The sequence below is a fragment of the Chiloscyllium plagiosum genome, unplaced genomic scaffold, assembly GCF_037043375.1.
Source record: "Chiloscyllium plagiosum isolate Xiang-an unplaced genomic scaffold, Cpla_swu_hap1 HiC_scaffold_33, whole genome shotgun sequence".
Lineage (NCBI taxonomy): Eukaryota > Metazoa > Chordata > Chondrichthyes > Orectolobiformes > Hemiscylliidae > Chiloscyllium > Chiloscyllium plagiosum.
In genome coordinates, this window is record NW_028270171.1 from 7343153 (window position 1) to 7355862 (window position 12710).

Genomic DNA, 12710 nt, shown 5'->3' on the forward strand with positions numbered 1-12710 from the left:
CCTAACTGCCATTGAACTGAGCGGTTTGTTAATCCATTTCAGACAACAGTTAAGAATCAAAATAATAAAAGAAATAGGAACGGAAGTATGCCGTTCAAGCATTCAAGCCTGCCCTGCCAGCTACACTGGTCTACTCATTTTTCTATGAAGCTATTCTATCACAGAATGTGGCCAGCAATTGCCCACCCGCACTGTCCTTGGGAAGATGGCAAATGAGTGATTGCTTTGAAACTGCAGTTCACATGGAGTAGATAGGTCCTCTATTTTTTGTCATTTTTACATAAATGATTTGGATGCGAGCATAAGAGATACAGTTAGTAAGTTTGCAGATGACACCAAAATTGGAGGTGTAGTGCACAGCGAAGAGTGTTACCTCAGATTACAACAGGATCTTGACCAGATGGGCCAATGGGCTGAGAAGTGGCAGATGGAGTTTAATTCAGATAAATGCGAGGTGCTGCATTTTGGAAAAGCAAATCTTAGCAGGACATATATACTTAATGGTAAGGTTCGAGGCAGTGTTTCTGAACAAAGAGACCTTGGAGTGCAGGTTCGTAGCTCCTTGAAAGTGGAGTCGCAGATAGATAGGATAGTGAAGAAGGTGTTTGTTATGCTTTCTTTTATTGGTCAGAGTACAGGAGTTGGGAGGTCATGTTGCGGCTGTACAGGACATTGGTTAGGCCACTGTTGGAATATTGCGTGCAATTCTGGTCTTGTGAAACTTGAAAGGGTTCAGAAAAGATTTACAAGGATGTTGCCAGGGTTGGAGAATTTGAGCTACAGGGAGAGGCTGAACAGGCTGGGGCTATTTTCACTGATGCATTGGAGGCTGAGGGGTGACCTTATAGAGATTTACAAAATTATGAGTGGCATGGATAGGGTAAATAGGCAAAGTCTTTTCCCTGGGGTCGGGGAGTCCAGAACTAGAGGGCATAGGTTTAGGGTGAGAGGGGAAAGATATAAAAGAGACCTAAGGGGCAACGTTTTCACGCAGAGGGTGGTACGGGTATGGAATGAGCTGCCAGAAGAAGTGGTGGAGGCTGGTACAATCGCAACATTTAAGAGGCATTTGGATGAGTGTATAAATAGGAAGGGTTTGGAGGGATATGGGCCGGGTGCTGGCAGGTGGGACTAGATTGGGTTGGGATATCTGGTCGGCATGGACGGGTTGGACCGAAGGGTCTGTTTCCATGCTGTACATCTCTATGACTCTCTGACTCTATGTAAACAACGGTACTGTTTGGAAGGGAGTGCTAGCATTCAGTGACCAGTGACAGTGAAGAAATAACTAAATAGTTCTAAGTCAGAATGGTGTGCGATTTGGAGGGGACCTTGCAGGTAGTGGCAAGCCCATGAGTCTGTTAAAACAGAATAAAACATAGAATCTTTTAGGTATTGGAACAGGCCATTTGGCCCATCGTGTCCACACCAACCTTCTGAAGAGTATCCCACCTAGACCTATCCCTCTAATCCTGCAGTTCCCATGGCTAATCCACCTTTGGGTAATTTAGCATGGCCAATCCAACTAACCTCACATCTTTGAACCACAGGAGGAAACCAGAACTCCCTGAAGAAACTCATGCTGACACAGGGACAGTGTGTAAACTCCACACAGCCAGTCACCCGTGGGTGGAATCGAACTCAGGTCCCTCTGATGCTGTGATACAGCAGTGTTAACCACTGAGCCATGGTGCCACCCCAAGTGAGTCAACATTCCACCCACAGTGTTCCATTTACCTTTTCGGTTACAGGAATAACAGGGTTGGAAGATGTTGTTGAAGAAACTTTGGTGAGTCACTAAAGTGCACCTTGCCAATGATACATTCTGCTACCACTGTATTGGTGTTGGAAAGAGAGAACGAAGCCGGTGGATGGAGTGGCAATCAAGCAGGCTGTTTTATCCTGAATGGCATGAAGCTTCTTGACACATACAGGACAAGATACAAACACTCCATCTGGTCTCAAAGTAGTTCATGCATTAATTTGGCAAAAATTTAGAACTGGTTATTCTTGAAATACATGTTGGGAACATTCTCTGCCCTTAGCAAATTGTGTTCCTTTGGATATGACCCAACTTGTGATTCACATATTCTCTGATGCAATCACTTCCCTCCTCCCTTCAAAGGATTCAACATTTGGCATCAAACAATCACTACTCCTTTTGTCTGGTTTAAGATACAGCAGAAATTTGATGTGCTTATTACCTAATAAGCTAGTTTCAGATTTATTAAATGAAATAGGAAAAATAATCTTGGAATCAGAGAGCTGTACAGCACGGAAACAGACTCTTCGGCCCAACTTGCCCATGTCGACCAGATAGCCTGAACTGATCTACTCCCATTTGTCAGCATTTGGCCCATATCCCTTCCTATTCTTGTACACATCCAGATGCCTTTTAAATTGTACTTCTTCTGGCAGGTCATTCCATACACCCACCATCATTAGTGTGAAAAAATTGCCCCTCAGATCCCTTTTAAATCTCTCCTTTCTCATTTAAACCTGTTAAACCCCTCTAGTTTGGGACACAACTATACTGGGAAAAAACCTTGGCAGTTTACCCTATACATACCCCTCATGATTTTATAAATCTCTATAAGGTTACCCCTCAACCTTCAACATTCTAGGGAGAAAAGGCCAAGCCCATTCAGCCTCCCTATCAGTCAAACCTTCCAATACTGTCGTCAATCTTGTAAATCTTTTCTGAACCCTTTCATGTTTAAGAAAATCTTTTCTACCACAGGGAGTTCAGACTGTAGTCTCACCAAAGTCTTGTACAGCGGCAATACAACTCCCCAATTCCAATACTCGACACACTAACCAATAAAGGCAAGGGTACCAAGTGTTTTCTTCATCACTTTCAAGGGACAATGCACCTGCACCTATTGGTCTCTTTATTAAGCAACACTTCACAGGGCCCTACCATTAATTATCGAAGTTCTGCCCTGATTTGCCTTACTAATATACAACACCTCCCATTTATCTAAATTAAACTACATCTGTCACTCCTCATCCTGTTGGCCCATCTGATCAAGGTCCAGTTGTACTCTGAGGTAACCTCCTTCACTATCCACTACACCACCAATTTTGGTGTTATCTACAAGCTTACGAAATACACCTCTTATATTCAAATCATAATCATTGTATAAATGATGAAAAGCAATGGAACCATCACTGATCCTTGCAGTACACCACTGATCACAGGCCTCCAGTCTGAAAAGCAACCCTCCATCACCACCCGCTGTCTCCTACCTTCAAGCCAATTTTGCCCATTTACCTGAATGTATTTGTGGGTTTTTCTATCTTCCTGAAACTGTCATCCCCGGTTCCTGTAAATTGCTCACCAACTCTCACTGTTGTCTAACTGATCCATGCAATCTAGTAGGATTTGCATCCAAACACACTCAGTGGTTAGCACTGCTGATCCGCTGGTACCTGGGCTCAATTCCACCTTCGGTGGACAGTCTGCGTGCGTCTCCTCTGGGTGCTCCGGTTTCCTCCCGAAGTCCAAAGAGGTACAGGTTAGGTGGACATGCTAAATTGCCCAAGATATCTAGGGATATGGAGTGTAGGTGGGTTAGCTACAAGAAATACAGAATTTCAGGGATAGGGTTAGGGGATCTGAGTTGGAGGGTCTCTCCCTATAGGTCAGTGTAGACTTGATGGGCTAAGTGGCCTGCTTCCACACTGTAGGGATTCTATGATAATCTCCATGAACATTGAAATCCTCCCTGATCTCCCAGGAAAAGCACACTCTACTAAAAGCCTACTATCCCCTTAAAATAAATCTACAGACCCAGAATATACTCCAAAAACAATAAACTGCACACATTATCAAAAACCCAGTGTTAACAGTCTTACTGCTCAAAAATACTACTCTAAGATAACTTAATACCTATCTTTTATATTAAAAATGTATTCAAGAGGTAGATATCAGTAAATAATAAAAATAAACCCTCACTCTACTATCATAGATTTACAAAACAAAATGATAAGTTTCATAAGTGTTAAAAACAAACACTTTGCTGATCAAGCTCTTAAAACATCATTGGTCACTCCTAGCTACAGTATGTAGTTCTGATAAGCATGGCTCCCACAATCAGCTGTGAAACTGCACTGTTTGCTTTTCTCTGACCAATCTCTGGGCTCCCTTTCACAACTTCAGGATGGCCCACAGTGTTAATATGACTAATGACATTATTTTAAAGTGTAGTCGAAGCTGTGATATAAAAAATGTGGCAGGTAACTGGTGCACAGTAAGCTCTTATAGACAACAATGTGATAATGATTGGACTATACATTCATTTTAAAACTTCTCTGCTTTTCGTCCCAACAGTGTTATGGGATCTTTTACATCTATCTAATGGGGATGGATGAGGATTCAGTTTAACATAACATTCAAAAGATGGTAACACCAGCAATGCAACATACCTATCAGCATTACACAGCTTAGATTTGTACTCAAATTTCTGGAATGGGCTTTAAATGAGTATTTTAAAACAAAGGCAACTGATATACAGGGTATACACAAGCTAAAGTAACTCTTCTCAATGGTTGATACCTCACATCCAAGTTGCAAGCAGTGCAATCCTTGATAATAAATAACCCAACATTAAAGCAAATCAAGCAGTTCCATATTGAGTATCGCTGAAAAATAGACATGTTTTGTTAAAGCTTTCATTTTGTAAACATCAGGACAAGTTACAAGAAATACCAAATGTGTACAGTACGAATGAAGAATCTTGACTGGGGGTTAGCTAGCAGGCTCAGGCAGGTAAAGCCGTTGCCATGAAGAATGCACCAATTAATGATGACCGACAACCTTTGTTTAAATGTTAAACCAGGTAGATTCACAGGTTGGGAAAAAGCACAACCCTGAAAAATGAAGCACAAAATGAGTGCCCTGTACTTTGTTGAAATAGACACAGTGTGTATACTTTTCCTATCTGCAACTAGCCATGTTTTTTCTTCCTCATCTGCAAGGAACAGGTAATACGATTACACAGCATGGTGTGATGTAGTTCAGAACACTTTCTCCCCAGGTACAATCCATGGTTCGTACATATTCAAGAATTCCACGATTCAATGCTTTCCACACGTGAAATAACTAGTTTCTACATTTCGTAGGTACATAGCTAGTCTTAATTGTCAACTTTCTAACAGCACTGAAAGAAGATGGTGCACCAGGTAGCACAGTTCATCTTCTGCAACAGTGATAAAATTCGCATTGAAATATTTTTAACATTTATTTTCAAAGGTAGGCATTATTAACAAGACTAGGATTCACAGCCCTTGAAGCGGTGGTGATGAGCCACCTTCTTAGAACCACTGCAAACCAGACGGTGAAAACACTTTCATGATGCCAGTTTATTCTAGAATATTAGCCCAGATACAATGAAGAAATGGTTAATACAGTACAACCTTGATTATCCGAACATCAATTATTCAAACAAAACCTCAAGGTCCTGTAAAAATTGCATTAGGCAACTCAGTATTCAGTTATCAGATAAACAGAATTATGGTGTGCATTGCCGGAAAATCAAGAAATGTTCGACCAACTGCATTCAAGTTACTGCTTGTTTATGATAGATCACTTGTTGGTTAAACAGCATTATGGCATGCATTGCTGGATAACCAGCACTGATAAATTACCACCTATTTACAATCAGATCGATTATCCGAATGACCAATTATCCGAACAAAACACTCCCCGCCCATCTTGTTCAAATAATCAAGGTTCTACTGTACATGCCTAAATAAGGATGGTTTCTGACTTGGAGGTGGTGTGCCAATGCATCTGTTATCTTTGCACACTAGGCACTGAAGTGAACATTTGGGAGGACTGTTGGTGATGTCTTGGTGAGTCGCCACAGTTTATCCATATTACACGACTAAAAAAATGGACATCACTGGGATTTGTACTTTAGGACTGATGGTCTTGAATAGCCAATTTTACTTCAGTATTTTAAACTTTTGATGAAGCATTTCATGAACAACTGAAGAATTCTGAGATGCAGAGTGATCTAGGTGCTCTACTGTCTGAATCAAAAAAGATTAGTTTGCAAGTATAGCAAGCAATTAAAGCAGCTAATAGAAAGTTACACTTTATCATGAATTGAACACAAAAGTAGGGATGTTATACTTTGGTTAAACAGAGCACTAGTGAGATTACATCTCAAATACCGTGTGCTTTTTTTAAGGGAGAATACACATTTATTTGAGGTGGTTCAGTAGAGCTGCACTAGATTACGAACAAAGATTGGACATGCTGGGCTTGCTCTCACTAGTGTTTAGAACAGCAAGGAGTGGTTTGATTGAAGTTTTGATGATTGTTGAAAATCTTTATCTGGAAATCAGTGCAGACACGACATCTGCCCTTTGTACCCTCAAACCAAAGAAAGTAGATATCACCTCAGATTCTTGGTCTCAATCACTAACATTATCCTTTTTGGAAAGTGGATGAATAGGATTGGAGTTAGCTGTGAAGACCTGCACAACTGGATAAACTGCCAAGATTCTCAGTCCATGCTCACATCTAAAAAAAAGATAAGGTCCACAAAGGCTGCAAGTCAAAATCTTCAAAAGGGCATTAAAACTTTTGACCAATAACTCCAAACACTGGCTTATGTCTCACACTCCTGTAAAGATATACCTGTGCAAGCATGCACATACGTATGAACAAAATTTTTAGAAGTCTGTACCTGTGAGCCCTGGATTCTTCTTGCTCATAGTGTGGTCCTTTGTGAATTTCACTCTCTGGTGAGCCTCAACACAGGCATCGCAGAGCCATTCAGCACACTCGACACAAAAGCTAGAGGACACAGCATTATCTTCACAGCTGGTACATACCTTGGGTAAAAAGGGGAATCAACAAGGGAAACGTCAGTTCACATTGAGACAACTTATCCTACTGGCAAACTTCCTTAATCTTACTAAAGAACATGCTTTTTGCAAAGAGGGCTTTCAATGTTCAGCATTGTGATATGCTTAGAAGACTTAATGTTGTAACAAATGCTGTAACTATTACATGATTTAGCATCTCCATGGTTATTTTAATGAAAAGAACCACCTCAACACAAGCAGAACATTTGTTACAAAGATACCATCTACCTAATATTTCTTGGAGGATTTCAGTTCTGAATCAAGTAAAAATTGATTCAATAGCTGGAGTGGTTTCTTTAAAAGATGCCATTGAAAATTCACTGTGGGTACTGAAGATTGCAGACAATCCCCAATTTATAAACACCAATTTACGAGAAAGACCCCATATTATTCATTTTAAAGAACCAACATACAAACATTTTCTCATCCCTAGGACAACTAATTTATGTTGTACTGTATTGTGCGTTGTTCCAATTCACGTACGGATGGACATATACAGCTTCTTAAGATGGAACCTACTTGTAATCCAGGGATTGCCATATTTTTAAAATGGCTTTATAGAAATCACATGACTGGTTAGAATTGCTTGCTTTACTATAGCCAGTGCTGGGGCGGGTTTTGAACAGTGACTGGCTTGGAGACGTTCTTGTTTTTATCAGTTGGAAGACAGCCTAAGACCAAGCTGCCCAGCTGATCTCTATCATTTCTGAAAATAAAACCCTCTTGCTGATCTCAAGGTGAAAACTATTTACATTTTCAAAAGATGATTGAAGGAATCTCTCTAGGTTATATTTCCTGAGCAAGCTACATGTGCAAGATTTCAGAAACAACTGTGGGCGATTGGTGAGTTCATCACAAGTGTCAGAACACACTGTCAGGGCTTCCAAAATCATTAATCACCAATCCCTTTAGGGCCAGCAAGCTGATGTTTGGGCCAGCAATTCAAGTGGTAACAGTTATGTGGCCCTTTTATATTATGACTGGCCAACTGCCCAATTCTGGAGGCATGAATTCTGTCCGGAAAAGCCCAACAGGAAGGTTGGGTGCTTGATAAACTTTAGATTAAACAGCTTCCTCCTCCACCTGCTGCTCTCACAGGATTCTGATCCCCCTACCACACAGATATCCTGCTCAATCCCACAGGACCAAAGCCCCTCAGTGGACTACCCCATCCCGTCACAAATCTCCAGCTATGTCAACTTGCCAGCACCAAAACAGTGCCACATGGGAGAAAGTTTAGGAAGCACAGTTTATACATTTTGCTGTCACCTTCAAGAATAAACCATCTGCCATTTTGTTTTAAAACAGAAAGTCAAGCTAATTCATTTTCAGAGATTATTGTCTGTGTTTCCAAAGAATGTCTGCGTGCACATTTTCTTTGAGGTCAGTTACTGCAATCTACATTTACACTTCTATATTACTGACCTATGTGTGAAGCAATTATTGCATCTTCATCCAATAAGTTTCAATAATAAACCAATTACTTATTGTAGTTAAGAAACTTGCTTGATGCAATCGCCTAATTTTAGAACCTGATATAGGTAAGGTATTTCATTGGTCATCTTGGTATTATAAAAAAGTATTTTTGTTCAGTTTTGTAACCAACAGTACACTGGGACTAGAACAACAGTGCATTCCTCCTGACTCAGGTGTAACACACTGCAGATGATGAATGCTTTCTGCAGTGTTCTGATGAAGCTCAACCTCAGCTCAAGGAATAGTGCCTCATCATTTAATAACGTACTTTACAGCTTTTGAACAAACGATATGATGAAAGGTATGAGATTGCATACACACTTATTTCCCAGAATGTGGATCTTAAACAAGTGCGCATATGAGTTTTGTCTATTTAATGGGAAGGGTTTAATTAACTAGGTCAGTCTTTTCAGAACTATGACTTTAAATCAGTATGTATCAGACAGCAGGTGACCAAAAGTCTCTTGCGGGGTTTTTGAATTTTTGTTTATATTTTGCGGTTTAATGACAAGAGGAGGAAATGATATGAAGCCATTAACTTGGCAGAAGTTAGATTGTTTTTTAAGATTACATTACAGTGTGGAAACAGGCCCTTCGGCCCAACAAGTCCACACCGACCCGCCGAAGTGCAACCCACCCATACCCCTACATTTACCCCTTACCTAACACTACGGGCAACTTAGCATGGCCAATTCACCTAACCTGCACATCTTTGGATTGTGGGAGGAAACCAGAGCACCCGGAGGAAACCCACGCAGACACGGGGAGAATGTGCAAACTCCACACAGACAGTCGCCTGAGGCAGGAATTGAACCCGGGTCTCAGGCGCTGTGAGGCAGCAGTGCTAACCACTGTGCCACCCACTAGTTAGGAGTAATTTTTTTTAATAATTTGTTAAAAACTAAATTTAGTTTAAAAGGAGACCTTGTTAAGAATAGCTTCCCCGAGAAAAAATTGTTCAGACTAGGTAAAGGAACAAATTGCGTCAGGGTAAAGGTTTCAGTTTGTGAAAGCTTTGAGACCAGGATTGCTCAGTTGGAACACTGCAGATTATTAAAGGACCAAGAAATCTGAGCTCTCAACTAATATTAGGCATGGGAGAAGGCCTCTCAGGATTGAATTGAGATGCAGTCAAATCAAAAATATGGATTTGATAAAACAAAAGTAAAACTATCTGGATTTTGATTAACTTTTTTTTCTTTATTCATGCATGGAATGAGGGCATACTGTGATGTTTGGAAGTAAATGGGATTTTCTTTTGCCAGGTGTTCAAAACCTTTCAAAGTGAGATACATTTAGATAGTGGAGGGTTCTGGTTATGCAGTGTATCAACCAATGGATACCTGAGTAGGCAGATTACAAGGTAACGCGCTGGATTTTCTTCCATTAATTCCTTCTTTGCTATTGCTTTGTCTTATCATTAAGAGATTGGGACCCAAACTGTGATGCATGTTGATGGATGAGTTGTTGTTATTCTGAACAAATGGCAGCATTCTTCTCACTGTTGTTAAACAGTCCCCACCATACTTAGTAAAAGCTGAACTAACACAGCCAGATCAACTAGACAATGGTGGTCTTTTGATAGATGAGATCGTGCAGGCATGCAAACTGCTCAATGTACTCCAGAGACCACCTCCAATAGATATGAGCAGTGAACAGTTTAGCTAAACGAGAGTTTCATTTTGACAACATTCAAAGACAGGCTGGGCTTCTTGAATGCAGAATTGAAGGGATCAAGAGTGTTTGCAAATCAGGTGCAGAGTGGGAAAGGCACTGCAGTGATCCATGAGTTGTAATTCATGCATATCCATCATGGTTAATTTAGCATTGGCACAGAGGAGCCAAGGTTGGAGTTTTCTAACTTGACAGCATTTAACACTTGTATTGGAGAATAGTTACTATTGAAGTGTAGTCACGAGTCGAATGCATTCAACTTGACAGTCAGTTTCAGCACAGTGATTTGCTGTGAGAACAATGTGAACACCAGTTGGAGTGATATTGGTTTTTGAAAAAATGTGCAAGGATCAGTGGTGGGTCCACTGTTATCTGTCATTATGTAAACAATTTGGATGAGAATATAAGGTGTGGTTAGTAAGTTTATGGATGATACCAAAATTGGTGGTACAGTGGACAGTGAAGGATGTTATCTCAGTACAATGGATCTGGACCAACGAATGGGCTGAGGAATGGCAGATGGAGTTTAATTCAAATAAATGAGAGGTGTTGCATTTTGCTTGGACAAACCAGGGCAGGACTTTTCACAGTTAATGGTAGGGCCCTTAAATGGTAGTGGTCAAACTGAGAGACCTAGGTGTGCAAGTTCATAGTGCCTTGAAAGTGGTATCACAAGTAGACAAGGGTGGTCAAGTCAGCATTTGGCATGCTTGCTTGCGTCGATCAGTTCATGGAGTACAGGAGTTGGGATGTCAGGCTGTGACTTAACAGGACATTGGTGAGGCCACATTTGGAGTACTGCATACAGTTCTGGTCATCCTGCTATAGGAAGGCTGTAATTAAACTGGAAAGGATACAAAAGAGATTTACAAGAATGCTACGGCAACTGGAAGGTTGAGCTTTAAGAGGAGGCTAGATAGGTTGGGGCTTTTTTTCCCTGGAACATAGGAGGTTGAAGGGTGACCTTTTAGAGGCTTTTTTTAAATAGAATTAAAAATCACACAACACCAGGTTATAGTCCAATAGGTTTAATTGGAAGCACTAGCTTTCGGAGTGCCGCTCCTTCATCATGTGGCCCTTCGTCAGGAATCCAGACAGTAGCCCTTTGCCCCAACAAATCCACACCGACCCTCTGAAGAGTATCCCACCCAGACCCGTTCCCATACATTTAACATCTGATTAATGCACCAAACCTGCACATCCCTGAACACTATGGACAATGTTGTTGTGGTTCTGTTCGCCGAGCTGGAAATTTTTGTTGCAAACGTTTCATCCCCTGTCTCGGTGACATCCTCAGTGCTTGGGAGCCTCCTGTGAAGCGCTTCTGTGGTGTTTCCTCCGGCATTTATAGTGGCCTGTCCCTGCCACTTCCGGTTGTCAGTTTCAGCTGTCCGCTGTAGTGGCCGGTATATTGGGTCCAGGTCGATGTGTTTGTTGATGGAATTTGTGGATGAGTGCTATGCTTCTAGGAATTCCCTGGCTGTTCTTTGTTTGGCTTGCCCTATAATGGTAGTGTTGTCCCAGTCAAATTCATGTTGCTTGTCGTCTGCGTGTGTGGCTACTAAGGATAGCTGGTCATGGCGTTTCGTGGCTAGTTGATGTTCATGGATGCGGATCGTTAGCTGTCTTCGTGTTTGTCCTATATAGTGTTTTGTGCAGTCCTTGCATGGGATTTTGTACACTACATTAGTTTTGCTCATGCTGGGTATCGGGTCCTTCGTTCTGGTGAGTTGTTGTCTGAGGGTGGCTGTTGGTTTGTGTGCTGTTATAAGTCCTAGTGGTCGCAGTAATCTGGCTGTCAGTTCTGAAATGCTCCTGATGTATGGGACCATATAGACAAACAGGAAGACAGCTTACGATCCGCATCCATGAACATCAACTAGCCACGAAACACCACGACCAGCTATCCTTAGTAGCCACACACGCAGACAACAAGCAATATGAATTTGACTGGGACAACACTACCATTATAGGGCAAGCCAAACAAAGAACAGCCAGGGAATTCCTAGAAGCATGGCACTCATCCACTAATTCCATATACCGGCCACTACAGTGGACAGCTGAAACTGACAACCGGAAGCGGCAGGGACAGGCCACTCTCAATGCCAGAGGAAACACCACAGAAGCACTTCACAGGAGGCTCCCAAGCACTGAGGATGTCACCGAGACAGGGGACGAAACGTTTGCAACAAAAATTTCCAGCTCGGCGAACAGAACCACAACAACGAGCACCCGAGCTACAAATCTTCACCCAAACTTTGAACTATGGACAATTTAGCGCAGCCAAATCACCTAACCTGCACATCTTTGGATTGTGGGAAAAAACCAAAGCACGGTGGCACAGTGATTAGCACTGCTGCCTCACAGCGCCAGAGACCTGGGTTCAATTCCTGCCTCAGGCGACTGACTGTGTGGAGTTTGCACGTTCTCCCCGTGTCTGGGTGGATTTCCTCCGGGTGCTCCGGTTTCCTCCCACACTCCAAAAGATGTGCAGGTCAGGTGAATTGGCTGTGCTAAATTGCCCGTAGTGTTAGGTAAGGGGTAAATGTAGGGGTATGGGTGGGTTGCGCTTTGGCGGGTCGGTGTGGACTTGTTGGGCCGAAGGGCCTGTTTCCACACTGTAAGTAATCTAATCTAATCTAATCACCCAGAAGAAACCCATGCAGACACGAGGAGAATGT

At 41.9% G+C, this 12710-nt stretch overlaps 1 protein-coding gene across 3 annotated transcripts in view; it reads right to left on the bottom strand.

Moving 5' to 3' along the window:
- The window catches only part of LOC122542166 (transcription intermediary factor 1-alpha-like), a 112842-nt gene that overhangs the window by 40156 nt on the left and 59976 nt on the right, over positions 1 to 12710 (bottom strand). For all 3 annotated transcript variants that reach the window (XM_043679586.2, XM_043679588.2, XM_043679587.2), the window contains exon 3: positions 6699 to 6846. In XM_043679586.2, coding sequence (XP_043535521.2) covers positions 6699 to 6846 — 148 coding nt within the window. The remainder of the gene's footprint in view (positions 1 to 6698; positions 6847 to 12710) is intronic.